We start from the raw sequence: 16,171 nt of genomic DNA, 5'->3' as shown, positions 1-16,171 counted from the left end.
GATGGGCAGCATGGTTGGCTCCATGTTTTTGCTATTGTGAATAGAGCTGCAACAAACATGCGTGTGCAGGTATCTTTTTGATAGAATGATTTTAGTTCCTCTTCACCTCCAGTTCTTACCCCGAGTGCTCATACTAGGTTGGCCCTCATGTATTAGGACTCAGTAGCAGGGACTGGTGCCTGCATCCTCTTGAATAAGGTATGGGAGAAGGACTGGTGGGTTGATCTTGGTTGGGCGAGAACAGGCAATTCTTAAAATCCTCCCCTTGTTAAAGATCTATTTACAGAAAAGAGAAGAGAAATGGTTTTATTTTACGTTTTACTCTGGATAATTAGGGTTCACTTCTCAATGAACTTTACTCACAGTAAGACTAAAGGGCTATGATAACCCCATTGCCTTTTCATGTGCAGGTTTTTTGTTGTTGTTGTTGTTTTTGTTTCCCTAATAATAAGGCACTGGGTACCAACAGGGAGCTAGCTAACTGTGGAGCAGGAGAAGGCAAGAGCTACTGTCTGCTGAAAGGAAAAGGGGCACAAGGAAAACACTGCTCACCAAGCATTTCAGTGACTTGGCCATCTTTCCATGATATGTTTTACATTATCTATTCATCTGAGGAAGTAGAGTGGGAATAAGAAGGGAAATTTGGAACATGACTCAAAGTTCTTGAGTTTGAGACATGAGTCAAAGCTCTTGAGTTTGGACCAATTGGGGAAAGGGAGAATGTGAATTCATGAGGCTTCTGAACTGTATCTATCTATATATATATTACTTCATGTATATAGATGAAGAATTTATTCCTTTGACTATATATGAAGACATATATATATATATATATATATTATATATATATATATATGAAGACCTGTGCTTTGCCAGTATGTGTACACACACACACACACACACACACACACACACACACACACACACACACACAGTTTTATTCCTTTAAATGCCAATGAAGCATTATTAGGAGCGGCTATAGTATAAGGCACTTTGTAGAACTGGATCCAACCTGGATATGTCACTAACTGGTTGAATTTCCTAGACTAGGGTGTCGAAATTTCACCACTACTGACATTTTGGGCTGGATGATTCTTTGCTGTGTGGGCTGTCCTGTGCATTGTAGGGTGTTTAGCAACTTTTCTGGCCTCTATTCATGAGATATCAGGAGCACCTCCCACCCATGACAACCCAAAATGTCTCTCAGACACTGTCCTGGTTGAGAACTACTGTTCTAGACTAAATCAAACGATTCCCCAGGCTGTGAATTCTCATTGGTAAACTGAGGCAGCCTGAGGAGCATGTCTTTAAGTCTCCTTCCAGATTTAACACTCCCAGACTGACCATCAAGCCATGTAACACCCGCATTGCTGTAACTGGGTATAGAAATGGAAATGTATTCTTCTTAAAGTTAAACACTTAAGCTCTCATTTATACTATTTGCCTATATAACCTACCCTTGTCCAGGTACCAAATACCCGAAGATTTTAGTGTGTTCCTAAGAAGCCCAATATAGATTTAAAATTGCTCTTCTTTTCTCTAAAACTTTATCCACATGGCTGGGCTTCACAGAGGAGAGTTTGAGAAATGATTTGGCTGAAATATCTGTCCTTTTTCCTTTCCCACAGGAATTCTCACACTCAAGAAAGCAAATGAACTTCTTCTGAGCACAGGCGTGCCGGGCAGTTTTCTGATCCGAGTCAGCGAAAGGATCAAAGGCTATGCCTTGTCCTATCTGTCAGAGGAGGGCTGTAAACATTTCCTCATTGATGCCTCCGCGGACTCCTATAGCTTCCTGGGCGTGGACCAGCTGCAGCACGCCACCCTGGCAGATTTGGTGGAATATCACAAGGTGAAACGATTTGTAAACTCCATTTGCTTTGTGGATTACTGTCCTATAGAAGCTCTAACAACAAAAGACAATGATAAGAAACATGATTGAGACAAGTTATAGGGGGATTCATCTTTGATCATTCTCTCTGGTAATCAGGGTTCTTAATTGCATTATCTTTATCCTAGAACCTAGTTCTTCCTCAGATGTTCAGAGGGCCCCCCACTAGGATAGAGAATATAAAAAGTTGTACATACACCCATCACATCTGAGGACAGTCGTAAGTTAGCACTTGAGCCCTGGAGGGGAAGAGAGTACATGGCAGCTTGTGGATAAGAAAAATGTCTTTTAAGATGATCACAAACTGGCTGGGCTCGGTGGCTCAGCCTATAATCCCAGCACTTTGGGAGGCCGAGGCAAGTGGATTGCCTGAGCCCGTGGATTCAGGACCAGTCCGGGCAACTTGGCAAGACCTCGTCTCTACAATAAGATAAAAACTTAGCCGGGCATGGTAGCACGCATCTGTAGTTCCAGCTACTCGGAAGGCTGAGGCGGAAGGATCACAAGAGCCCAGCAGGTTGAGGCTGGGGTGAGTGTGCATGCCACTGTACTCCAGCCTGGGTGATGGAGTGAGACTCCAACTCAAAAAAAAAAAAAAAAAAAGGATGATCACAAACTAATAAAGCTTCATGTAAATCAAGGATAGCAGCAGGGAGTGATGTCCCCTGAGGAGGTAGGAAGGGCACGTCCACAGTACTCATCCTATCTGTCCAGCCTGACCCTGTGCCTTCTGATTGACAGGAGGAACCCATCACTTCCTTGGGGAAGGAGCTCCTTCTTTATCCCTGTGGTCAGCAGGATCAGCCACCCGACTATCTGGAGCTCTTCGAGTGATGGCTTTCATATGGGGCATCCTACAGCCTCTAACTGGGCTCTCCCCAGGACAGACACACCGAAACAGACATTTGTGTGTGACGCCAAATCACCCTGCAGTAGAGCCAATGCTGATCAACAGAAAGTATTCACGGAGTCCTCGTTGGCATTTATCTTTTGCATAGACGCTGGAGTTCAGCATCAAGAGAAAATGACCGTTGCTCACATGCACTCCAGAAGTAAAGGGAGAAGAGTCCCAGCTTCAGCAACGACCTATCATGAAGGGTACGATCTTAATGGTGTGTGTCAGATAAAATAAACAGTGAAGACATCGAAACCTTTTAGAAATTGTGGTGTACTTCCCAAACCAGTATCTCATGCGAACTGTGTTGTATGGCCCTTGCGCTCCCTCTGGGTATTATCTCAGGAAGTCTCAGGGTCCTATTTCTATGATGTCCCATGTTGGCTTTGGAATGCTGGCAAAACAAGCTTGTAGTGACTGAGATGATACTCAAAACACACCTCACTTATTGTGCGTGTTGGAACCAGGAAGTACGAGGCATAGAGAAACAGAAGTCGTGAATGTAAATGGAATGAAAAGTTTTAAAACCTGTGATGAGAGGCTTACCATGTATAAAGATACATATGGACTCTAGGAAAGTGAGCAAACATCTCTGAGTTTGTTTCCTCACTCTGGAGAGTGGGACAGCGCCTGCCCTGCCTGCTTTGGCTCTGAGAGTGCACCCAAAAGCATGAAGCACAGCACCCATAAGGTGTCATTTACTAGAGGTGCACAGATGAGAACAGAATAAATGAGGTGTTTGGATGCTACTTGTTAGGGGTTGAATTGTGTTCCCCCCAAAAGAAATATTGAAGTCTTAACCCCCTTTCCCTGGGAATGTGACCTTATTTGGAAATAGGGTCTTTGCAGATGTAGTCAAGTTAAGATGAGATCACACTGACTAGGGTGGACCCTAAACCTTAAATAAATCCTTATCAGCATTCTGATAAGGAGAGAGAGATTTGGAAAGAGAGACACACAGGGAGGGAAGAAGGCATGGGATAAGAGGCAGATCAGAAGGATGTAGCTGCAAGCCAAGGACTGCCAGCCACCATCTGCAGCCAGGAGAGAGGCAGGATCAGGTTCTCCCCAGAGCCTCAGCAGGAAACATGGCCCTACGGACGCCTCAATTTCAGACTTCTAGCCTCTAGAACTGTGAGAGAATAAATTTCTGTTGTTTTAAGCCACCGAGTTTATTGTCATTTGTTACTACAGCCTATAAAGCGAATGCAGTCATGGATGTGATTGTGGAAGCGGACACATATCAGATGTCCACCAGTCTCATGATGAAGTAAAAATGGAAGATGAGAAATACCTTCCAGCCGGCTCTGTTTGGCCCTGGAACACAGATTTGTCCAGTCAGGAATCATATGCCCTCCTATACCACTAACCCCAACCTCCATCAACTCTTGGTCCAGCCCCCAACCAATGGAACAGCCTCCAGACAGCTCCTGAGGAGACTCAGCCACCTGAGATAATTGCTTTCTGGAAGGATGGAGATTTGCTTATTTCTCAGCCTGACTCCGTGCGTCAGCATTCTTTTAGCACTGCCTTTTCATGAGAGCATATTGGTAGAGCAGTGTGTGCATGATGTTGGTTGTGTAAAGTACTCACTAGCAGTGTAAAATGTAGCCAGAGTAGAGGGCTCTGTGTATGTGTGTGTGTGTTGATGAGAAAGCTTTTAACACAGGTCTTTGTAAACTGTCTCTTGAAATGTTCCATGCTGTGTATATTGTTAAACTACTATAAGGACCCAATGCTTAGCTTTTGTTTCTGTGATTCAGCAGTCATGGCATTACTCAGGAACTTTTATTCTGTTTTTATCTCTTCCCACTATTTTCTGTGTAATCTTGGACCAGGACCCTTTACCTCTTTGAACCTCAGTTATTGCATCTGAGGGAAAAAAAGATGATTTAACTGGGTGCTCTGTATTGCTTTTATCCAACTCTGAAATCTTAAAGTTCTGGTTCTATTACTCACTGGAATGGATAGAAAGTACTCTATAGTCAGTCACTGGTAATTACGAAGGCATGTGAGATTTCAGTATCACTCTCTGCCTAAAATTATAGTAGAGGAAATAATATGGCCAGATCCACATATTCCTACCCTAAGCTACATCCTGCTGGGGCAAGGAAGATTTAGAAAACAGGAACTGATCCAACTGAATTAACCTAATATTGCAAAGGAGAGCAGATTTGAGTTCTATTTTATCTCACTGGTTATTGATATTCAGAGGAATAAACTGTCCAGTGTTTGATGTGATGGCCAGGAGTAATACTTGGAAGTCTTAGGGAAGAATATTTACAGAATCCAGAGACTGATTTCCACTAAATGGGGTTGAAGAGGCCTGAAGACCTCATCCTGTCTCTGTTGTGGTCTAGTCCTGTCTGTGTCTGCCCTGAGTTGTGGTCTAAGGCAAAGATGTCCAAACCCTGGCCCTGGCCCCCTCCTCCTGATGCCTCTCAAGCCCAGCTCCCTGACCCGCCTGCCCCAGGTTTCTGGGTCTGGGGTTTTGCCCTCATGTTACTGTACCAGTTCCTAAGCCCAAGCGCTCTAACTTGTGGACTCTGACTCATTGGAACTGCGCCCAAAGGCCACTCCCTGCCCATGTTGATTCTTCTCTCCCTCAACTCCCTCAACACGATTCTGGAATCTCTCTTTACAGTCATCTAAGATTTTCTGGGGGCCACTTCTGTATTGCCAGACTCTCACAGACCCCTCCAGTCCCCCTCAGCCACCTGTCAGGTCCTGGGTCTGGCCTCTTGCCCTACCTGGCTGCAGTGGGAAGCACAAGGAAGTCAGTTCATCCCTTACAGTCACCAGCAGTACTAGTCAATGCCCAGAAATGTTCGCTGGTTCAAAGCTTACCCAAAGAAAAAGCAAAAGCACAGGGACAGTTAAGAAAATCGATCAAGAGAAAGAAAAAGTGAAGAAGGGCAATGGGCAGCTCACCAAAAACATCCCAGGGGCATTTATACCACAATTTATCTACCCAAGCTAATGCTTTGTAATTAACCATCCGCTCAGCATGTGCTAACGTGGCATAAAATCTGCCTTTAGATTAAAAAAAGAAAAACTCATGGCCTACATTTTTGCAATTGCCACCTTCTGTACAGACAGCTTTAATACACCAGAGTCCAAACATGTTTCATGGCCCTCACACATACAAATATTGGGTCTCCTGCCATTTGCAGCACAAAGGCACAAATTTATAGGATACGCATGGATATGTTCCCATGGGGCCTCTTTGCTTTCATTTGTGTTAAGAACATGACAACATGCTTTCATTTCAGATTGTAATACACAGGCCCTTTTTTAGATCACAAGTTTTCTACAATTGTATCTTTAAATAATACTTCTGTTTGAATTGAGCTTTTCTCTTTCTCAGGAATAAATCTGACATATTTATCTGCTTTCCATTTTGTAAACTCATTCTCATCACTTTCATCTCAGCATTCTTTTCTGTTTTATTTTAGGAGAGCTTCTCAATTCTGTCCTTTCCACATCAGAGATTAAATTTTTTGCAGTGTTAATTCTGCTCTTTGCTGCCTCCAATGTGGGTTTTAGAGCCCCTATTACATTTCCAGTTTACTTGACATCCTTTTCTCCCTATGCAGGGATCTTTCAACTTCCTGCAGCAGCCCCAGGCAGAAAACTATTAGGAGGCTTAAATGATAAAAAGTACCCTTTTAAAATACAAAAACACATTATTTGATAACAAGGTAGCTTGGTATAGTAGAGAGCAAGCCCAGTGGGTTTGGGTCCTGGCTATACCACTAACTAGCGGTGTGGAAGCTTGAAAGGAAAAAGAAAAAAATTATCCATACTGTGAGATTCAGCTGCTTCATTTCTAAAACGAGTTTCTAAAGTCATTTGGGTTCGGAGGATTAGAAAATAAATGTGTTAAGTGCCTGGTATAGAGAAAGCTCTCCACTAATGGTAATTGCATATTCCCAAGGAATTGTGAGTCCAAGTTCCTTGCATTCCAGCCTTTCCTTTATCAACTCAGTTTATGTAACCAATGGGTTGTTTGTCCTAAGGGACCATTTCCTAGTTTCTGGGATGAGTCTTAAGGGGGAAAGGGAAATTTTGAAGAGTGAGGGATATAATGATGGACGATGTAATGCATCAGCTAGTTGACCTGCAGAGAGATGGCTTCCTTAGTTTGGATTTGAACTGGCACGAAGGGGGCTTTTTCTAATGTCTGATTTTGGCAACCCCCAAGTTAGCACAAACCAGCTTTTATTCCCAATTGGCCATTGACAAAAATGGCTCAGTTGGCCTGGGACTCCTGATTACAAATTCTCAAATATTCGCCCTTATAAAAAATGTATATTTAAGGGTACCAGCATAATCATCATTTGGATACCTAACCCTGAATTGTATCCCACATCTTTATAATTTTAACAAATGTATATTTTGAAACAGGGTCTTATTCTGTCACCCAGGCTGGAGTGCAGTAATGTTATCGTAGCTCACTGTAACATTGAACTCCTGGCTTAAACCATACTCCTGCCTTAGCCTCTCAAGTAGCTGAGATTAAAAGTACACACCATCATGCCCAACTAATTGTTTATGATGGAGTCTCGCTATGTGGCCCAGACTGGTCTCAAACTCCTGAGCTCATGCTATCCTCTACCTCAGCCTCCCAAAATGCAAGGATTACAGGTGTGAGCCGCCACTCCTGGCCTTGTCTCTCTTTTTGACCAGAAGACTTATTACAAATTTAGCTCCCCTTGAGATTAACTGCACCTGTCTCCTGAATTGGTCAGGAAGCCAATGCTAAGACACATTGCCAGGGGAGGGGCAACCTCCCTCCCCTGTCCTGTCCTTGCCCCTCGAAATCAGCTTTTACTTTTCTTCAACTGGAAGGATGTTCCTCGATGAAGTCTTTCCACCAATGGAGTGGAGATCCCGGTAGCCCTCCAAGATCCTACACCTCAGAAACCCACAATGGCAAATGCCTTGTCTTCGGGGGTGCTCTCCCCATGGTATGGTGGGCGTCTGGGAAAGCTTCACAACCAGACTACTCTCTGTTGCTCCTGACAGCCCCACACGCTGTCAGTGTGGTTTTTACATGGATTCATTTCAGGCTTATAACTTGGAGAAAGGCAAGTCAAGCAGTGAAATAAACTTTTCCTCCAGACTTTGAATTTAATTGTGTTTTTCTGGGGGTTTTTTTGTTGATTTATTTATGTTTAACCTTTTCAGCTACTAGCAGACCAGGTGATGTTTATTGCTATCATTTGTTAAACCCTGGAGTCAGAGGGTGAGTTGGTAGCAGGGTAGAAGGTTTGGGAATCACCAATGAGGTGAAGAGAGTTGTCTGGCGGGACTGTACTCCCCTCATATCAAGCTGAAGTATCTGACTCTCAGGGTGATGAAGAATAAATCCAGTTCACCAAACATCCCACGCCAGGCTGAAGGATATCTGGTGGGTCCTGGGCAGTGGCGGCCGTGGGTGGCCTCGCCCTCCTGAGCCCCCCGGGGTGACTGCGGAGTCCCTGAAGGAACAACGCCGCCCTCCTCAGGCTGTGACCTCCCCCAGGGCCATTCCCAGCCCCTCCTCCTGATGGTTTTGTCCACCTTCTTGCTAGAAGAACAGACAAGCCAGACACAGCCAAGGAGACACTTGGGTTGACTCCTCCAGAGGGCATGTTCAAAGGATCAGTAAAGCACAGATCGTTTGAAAGGCACCTTTGCTGACAGGAAAGAACGTATTCTGTGTGTTAGAAAAAACCACCAGCAAACCCCCCCAACCAACTGGCACCGCCCCTGTAGTTTTTGGCAGCAACAGCAAAGCATTGAGCCCTGCCAGGAGAAACAGCTTTGAATTAAAATATACAGCTAATCAGAATATGGATCACACAAAGCTGCCAGTTATTTGATGTGTGTTGGGAGTAAAAAACCCCTACCCTGCGAAGGCACTGCCCAAGGTCATTATCTCTAATCAGCAGTGCTCAGAAACGATATTAAGTCTTTTTTCACAAAGCAAGTATTCCCACCTGCTGTCCCCTCCCACTCAAGGCAGTCTTTCAACTGAATGTCTTGGAAGCCTGCATGAGAGAGCTGGATTCTAGGGCTTCAGTCCCAAAGGGAGCCTGAACACTCCTGGTAATTACACAGGAGCTGTAGGGAGGCGCCAGGTTGCTTAACTGTTGCTGGATTTCTGTGTTAACAAGTTTCCTCTCCTTGTCAGGGGATTTCTCAGGTGGGGCTGGAGAGCGGAGGAATGAGGAAAAATTGAGGAACAAAGACGATGGCTCTAGACTTACCCTAAAACAAAGCCCAGACCTTTAAGCTCATTCAGAGCTGACCCTGTGATAGGACAAGGATGGATGTGTGACCTCTGGGCAAACTCCTTAACATCTGTGAGCCTGTTTTCTGCATGAGGAAAATGGAAGTAACCATATTACCTACCTTAGAAGGCAAGCGTTATGATCATAAGTTTCCTGGCTGTGCTGCTTACTTGGAAAACTTCTAAAGCCTCCCACCTGCCTCGGGCACCATCAACTCCAAAAGACTGAGCATGGAATTTAGGGTAGAAATTATGCACTATGTTTCATACTCCTAGTAACTTTTGTCCTTCATGGAGATTGAGACAGTTTTCGAAATGACAAAACAAAGGACAACTGTGTACATGATGGCTTCATAATCTCTATTGCATGGCCCATAATGGCCGATTAAGCTCTGGGTACACTGAGAAGCTTAACAGGCACTGCCAGATACACAATCAAGGGAGAAATTGTGTGTAGAATACTAATAACTAGACACAAATATCTGCTATGTGCCTGATGTGTCCTGAGTACTTTATATGTATGAATACATTTAATCTTTACAAGCATCGTATGATATAGATGGGATTGCATTTATCACCGTCAGTGAAGAAACTGGGGTACAGAGACAATGAGTGTATCCTTTAAGATCATTTAAGTGGCTAGAATTTGAACCCAGGTTGTCTGGTATGGAACCCTGATAAGATTAGACAAAATGAGATAAAGGAGGATTTTTCCTAAGACAAATCCTATTTGTCCTAGCTATTTTCTTAGGCCTGATTCTCATCAGTAATGAGTGGAAAGAGGTATTTGATCACATCTATAAATACAAAGAGTGGCTAGAAAGTAGATGATTGGGGCTGGGCTCGGTGGCTCAGCCTGTAATCCCAGCATTTTGGGAGGTCAAGGCAAGTGGATTGCCTGAGCCCGCAGGTTCAAGACCAGGCTGGCCAATTTGGTGAGACCTCATGTCTCTATTATAAAATAAAAATAGCCAGGTGTGGTAGCATGCTTCTGTGGTTCCGGCTACTTGGGAGGCTGAGGTGGAAGGATTGCTGGAGCCCAGGTCGACACTGGGGTGGTCGTGAACATGCGTGCCACTGCACTTCAGCCTGAGCGAAGGAGTGAGACTCCAACTCAAAAAAGAAAAAAAAAAAAAAGAAAGTAGATGATTGGAGGAGAAACTCAGCACAAGGAACCCAGATATGTCACTTGGAGGCAGTGAAGTGTTGGTAAATATTTAACAATGAGTGGGAGAGGGGGAGAGCAGGGGTAGGGAGTCAGGTGCTGTTGTATAGCATTTGTCCATTGCCAATTTCCATGGTGTAAATATTCCCACCGTAACAGAATTCAAGCTACCAGCCTGTCATCACTGAGTAAGAACTGGGAAGAAGTGCTAATAATTGGCTCTCACAAAACTGCATCAGCGCACTAATGCTTGGAGAAGTCGCCCAGTGTATTAGAAACCCCAGCACAGTAAGAAAACTGGGGCTGGTGACTGGACAATTTCTAGGGAGTAAGAATAGAGAGAGTATACAGAGAATAGGACTGAGCCTTGGATAAGCCCAGGACCTAATGCTTCCTCTGCAGCAATTTCCCTTCAGAAGATGCAATGTGACTGGGTTCTTCCAACCAGTCTGTCGCTGTCTTCCTTTGTTAAGTTTTAATTCCAGCTTCCTAATTCTAATGTTTCAGTGGGGCCTTCTCCCATCCTTTTTTCATTTATGTCTTGGGCAGGTAATGGCGGTAGATCTCTTGTGTGTGCTTTAAGAGGGCCGCCGTCCTTTGATAAAACTGTTTCACCTGTATAATATTAAACAGTAGTTTAATATTATGCAGTTTCCTCTTCTCTTCAGCTACCCTCAGCAACTTCAGAAATGCTATTCTTTACCACTCTCTTGGACACCTGCGATATGCAATTTAAACAAGTGCAATTGGCTTATCAACCCACTGAGTGCAGCCTGGGACTGGACCATCGGTGTGTGAGACCTTAGACCTACCTAATTTCATGGCCAAAGTACAGTATCTTATTGCCACTGCCAACCTTGTTGGAAGTGCGTCCTCCTGACAATAGGCGAGAGTGTGCAGCTCAGGCATCACAATCCATCAGAGCCACAGTAGAGACAGGCCAGACACATGCCCTGAAGTCTCCAATTTCACCTCAGCATGTGAAAATATGAAGCACCGATTTTAAAGGGGCCAGGTACATCACTTCTCAATTTCCTCTAATTAAAAAGTACCTGTATAAATGGTTCAGGGTTTTCATTACGGTTCTATTCTCCCTCTAGCCCAGCAGTTCTCAACCAGGGGTGATTTCCCCCCAGAGGACATTTGCCAATGACTTGAGACACTCAGGTGTCAAAACTGGGTGGGAGATGCTCCTAGCAGCTAGTGGGCAGAGGGTAGGGATGCTGTTAACCATCCCCCCCCAACCAGTGCACAGAACAGCCCCTTGCAGCAGAGTTATCTAGCCCCAAAATGTCAGTAGTGCCAAGGTTGAGAAACCCTGGTCTATGCACAAAATACTGTTTCCCCAAACTGAAGACTTGGCATTCTTACTCCAGGAAGAAATCATATCCACGAATCAAATTTTATTAGCTGTGCAATATTTCCTTCCATTCATGGCCTGTGTTTTAATTAAATTTTATGAACTACCAGTACAAATCAATACAATGTTTTGTTGTTTTTTTTTTAAACACACCAACAGCTTGAATGTTCTTGAAGCTTTTAAACAATAAGTTTACTGTGGTCAAACAGAAGGTAAGGAATCAGAGAGATAATTAGCTCATGCATCCGGTGCTGGCTAATAAATAAATAATTTCCACATGAATGTAGAAATCACTCCATGTTAACTACATTTGTTTTTTAAAAAATAGTTTGAAACGGTAATAAAATGCAATTTTCAGAAGCTTCTTGGTGATTGAGTAGAACTGCTTAATTTAAAAAATAATTAAATTACTTCCACCTGCCCTGGGGTGGATGGGCATGTAGCAAAAACTTCCATCCCACTAGACACTAGCAGATGGATTGAGCTTTCACAAAATATATTTTTTCTGCATTTCTTATGGAAACCAGAAGCCAGGAAGAGCACCCTGCTTTGAAAAGAGAATGTTTGGTCACACAGTATGCTTTGGTTTGTTTAAACAGGTAAGAAGCAGTCATTTCTCCTGAGGAGAAAATGTGTTTTCTCACTTTTAAATATATCACGATATCACCAATCTGAATAAGTTTCATTTTCTGTTAAGGTGAAAAGTGTCTTTCTTTTCCTCCAGTGTTCAGTTGCTCCTCATCGGAAATACTCTTCAGATATAGCATCTATGTCTCCATCAGTAGCCCCAAACCATGCCTTCCATATGTCTCCTATGTCCAATGTCAGGCTCTGACATTCAGCGTCTAACAGAATCAGCACTTGGCATGTCCTTGAATATGGGACCAATTTGATGCTCTGAACTGAAAGTTCTCATAATGCATCTGTAAGTGTCTTTTAAAAAAAATATAAAAATGTATGCTAACTTGTGCTCTCTTGTAAGGCTTGCAAATTGGTAATTAAATAAGCAGACTATAACTCACAAGCAAAAAAAAAAAGTGCATTTTAAAATAAAATAAACAAATGGAGATGGTAAAAATAACCAAAAAAAGATGAGCAGATTATTTTTGGTTAATCTTGAGGGGAAAATGACACAATCTGTACGGTTTCCTTTCTGGTTTATCTGATTTTGCTGTATATACTCACAAGGATCGAAATGAATATATCTCCTCGCCTGCCTTCTGACATTTTAGCATTCCTAGAAACGAGAGCCCTACTGATATGATGATTCGTATGAGGAGAAATAAGCCTGCTTTTCATTCTAATGAGCTTTTTACAGAACTAGTCTTAATTGACGAATATTTCAACGAGCACAGGAAACAACAGATCTCATTTTGTTGTAAACACAAGCAAAACCTCCACCCCATGAGGGTTGTAATCTCGCGAGCATTCTGCCTTTGTCGGACACATCACAGGGTGCAACTGGGCTACTTTTCCAGGCAAAGTGGAGATTTTCATTTCCACTGCATAAAGCCAAATAGAGAGAAATCAGAGGCTTTCTCCTCTCGTCTCTTTTTCTGATCAAATTCTTTTTTCATTCTTTATGGAAGTCTCTTCCTTTTTGCAGCCACTCTTTTTCAGTAATTGCAAAAGGAAAAAAAAAACAGCAATAATAAAACATCTCCCCGAATCCATCCCTGGGAGTTCATGTTTTTTTGCCGCTTGTCTTCTGTTTCTGCTTGCGAAGGTGAGCCTCGATTTCGTGCCTGAAGACCAGCATTCCCAGCTGCCCATGGGACGCCTCGTTCATGGCCTTGGACTGCATGCACATCTTGTACTGCTCGGGGGTCAGCTCGTCCACGCAGCGCTTCTCGTGCCAGAGGTGGAAGAGTCCCCGCACAGGCGTCCGCACGACGATGAGGCTGCTATGAAGGTACTTGCGGTAGAGATGCACGTCCTCCCCACCCCAGCCTTTGATGTCCAGGTCGAAGCCACCTGTTGAGAGAGAACATGCTGTTGAATTGTGCTGCACAGACAGCACCCAAGCTGTATTTTCTTCCCTGACCTACACCAAACACAGAACTTTTCATGAGGAGACGTTCAGGGGAGATGTGTGCTTTCCACCCCACCAACCCCTGGTGGGGAAAGTGACCATCTGGGTCGGAGGCCCTGGAAATCCCAAACAGAGATGACCTTCATGGCAGATAGCACATATTTCTTGAGATGAGAAAACCCCAAACAAAATTCCAAGCACTTGTCTACTTGAAAGAGTCATCAGCGATGCTAGTGAACAGTCCTAGCTTTGTAGTTAATGGGTACAATGAATGTACTATTCACATTCTAGTGCTAACATTGCTGAGGGGCCCATTATTGATGTACCCATTTATTGTTTGTATGTAGGTATGTGTGTGAAATATATATTTTGAGTCGAGGTCTCACTCTGTCATCCAAGCTGGAGTGCAGTGGCAATCTTCATGGCTCACCACAGCCTCTATCTCCTGGGCTCAGGCAATCCTTCCACCTCAGCTTCCTGAGTAGTTGGGACTCCAGGTGTGCATCAATACGCCTGTCTAGCCTTTTTGTTTTCTGTAGAGTCGAGGTCTCGCGATGTTGCCCAGGCTGGCCTCTAACTCCTAGGTTCGAGCGATCCTCCTGCCTTGGCCTCCCAAAGTGTTGGGATTACAGAAATGAGCCACCACGCCCGGCCTATTGTGTATTTTAAAATAACGAAAAGAGTAGAATTGAAATGTTCCTAACACAATGAAATGATAGGTCCTTGATGTGATGGCTGCCTCAATTACCCTGATTTAATCCTTACACATGGTGTGCCTGAATCAAAACATCACACGTACCCTATAAATAGGTACAGTTATTAATTTAAAAGTAATCAAAAATAAAGCATTTTAGAAAAGAACTTTTGCAGTATGCCCACTTTTCAGCTTGAAGCCTCTGAACACAAATTTTTGTTTCAGTTTGGACATGGCCTCCTTCTGCCACTGCAAACAGAGAAAAAACCAGGGGGTATACGAAGGAGTGAGACAGGGTCTCGGTGTGAAAAAGTAACGTCCCACAAAAGCAATCTTCCTTGCATATGCTGACATAGTCTTGAAAACCTGCATGTGATTCTATCACAGGCTGGTGAAACCAGTCATTTTACAGGGATTGGCCTCACAGTCAGGTCTGAAGTTCAACTCAAAGAAAAATCTTATTTTATTCTATATGAAACTCCTTCACAAGGTCAGTAGTGATCCATTCAAGTCTCATCTTTGTAAACTGAGATCCTCCATATCTTTTCTTAACCTAAAGCCCACTGGGTCCCAAAAGGAACCAATGCATTGGCCTCTTTTTGTTCTCCTTCTTTTCTTATGTAGAAGATTGATTTAACTCTCACAGGAAACAGTGAAGTGATTCTCAACATCTTTTCTTAGATATTCTCATGCAGTCTCTCTCTCTTATCTGCACACCCCAAGCTGTGCTGCTCTAATCAGGGTCATTGCTGGAACCCCATAGGGGGGTTCAGGCCCAGGGAAAACACAACCAACCAACTCCTGGACTGTGTATACGAGTGACTGTGGCCCCTCCATGGAGTGCAGACAAAGAAATGTGTTTGATTATGAATCAGGGGTCCACAATTTGTGTCCTGGTTCTCTTAGAAGCTGCCACTTAACCTTGCTTGAATTTTAGTCTTTTTATGCTTAAATGAAATAGGTATTATTATTATTATTATTGAGTTGGAGTCTCACTCTGTTGCCCAGGCTGGAATGCAGTGGCATGCTCATGGCCACCCCAGCGTCGACCTGCTGGGCACTGGCAATCCTTTCCACCTCAGCCTTTCAAGTAGCTAGATCTCAGGTGCACATTACCATACCCGGCTAATTTTATTTTTGCTTTATCGTAGAGACAAGGTCTTCCTAAGTTCCCTGGGCTGGTCTTGAACCCGTGGACTCAGGCAACCCACTCACCTCAGCCTCCCAAAGTGCTGGGATTACAGGCTGAGCCACCAAGCCCCGCCATAAAATAGGTATTAAAACCAAATAAGTAAGGGCAGGCTGGGCGCGGAGGCTCACACCTGTAATCCCAGCACTTTGGAAGGCCAAAGCAGGAGGATTTCTTGAGCTTAGGAATTGGAGAACAGCCTGGGCAACATAGTAAGACTTGATCTGTACAAAACATAAAAAAAAGCAGCCGGGCATGGTGGTATGCACCTGTAGTCCCAGCTACTTGGGAGGCTGAGGCAGAAGGATCCAGGAGGTCGAGGCTGCAGTGAGCCATGATCATGTCATAGCACTCCAGCCTGGGTGACAGACTGAGACTCAGAAACAAAAACAGAAAAATAAATAAGAGCAAGACTTGGTTAACTACAATTGATTCATTATTATGATGATTGTTATCATCATAACTTATTAAAAACAAGATGCACAAGCAAGACACTTGCAAATAAGTGTGAAACTGCAAAAAATGGTCTAAATATGACCCAAAGCTTCTGAGGTCATGGCACACTGAGGAAGGGTGACTCCCCAACCTGCCCTGACCTCATTTTTTCAGTTACAGTTACATCTGTTTTTAGGAGAATCCAGTATACTCTGAATCCAAATTTGATAAGC

General features: G+C 43.7%; 2 protein-coding genes across 2 annotated transcripts in view; one reads left to right on the top strand and one right to left on the bottom strand.

Moving 5' to 3' along the window:
* Positions 1-3,052, top strand: part of SH2D4A (SH2 domain containing 4A) — a 72,936-nt gene extending 69,884 nt beyond the window's left edge. The window contains exons 8-9 of the mRNA XM_008073996.1: positions 1,629-1,852; positions 2,633-3,052. Coding sequence (XP_008072187.1) covers positions 1,629-1,852; positions 2,633-2,725 — 317 coding nt within the window. The 3' untranslated portion in view covers positions 2,726-3,052. The remainder of the gene's footprint in view (positions 1-1,628; positions 1,853-2,632) is intronic.
* Positions 3,053-11,611: 8,559 nt separating this feature from the next.
* Positions 11,612-16,171, bottom strand: part of CSGALNACT1 (chondroitin sulfate N-acetylgalactosaminyltransferase 1) — a 93,644-nt gene continuing 89,084 nt past the window's right edge. The window contains exon 7 of the mRNA XM_008073994.1: positions 11,612-13,562. Coding sequence (XP_008072185.1) covers positions 13,273-13,562 — 290 coding nt within the window. The 3' untranslated portion in view covers positions 11,612-13,272. The remainder of the gene's footprint in view (positions 13,563-16,171) is intronic.

This window comes from Carlito syrichta, unplaced genomic scaffold, assembly GCF_000164805.1.
Source record: "Carlito syrichta isolate Samal-C Ts95f unplaced genomic scaffold, Tarsius_syrichta-2.0.1 Scaffold316252, whole genome shotgun sequence".
NCBI lineage: Eukaryota > Metazoa > Chordata > Mammalia > Primates > Tarsiidae > Carlito > Carlito syrichta.
The sequence above is the reverse complement of the archived record's forward strand: the minus strand, read 5'-3'. Positions and strand labels throughout refer to the sequence as shown.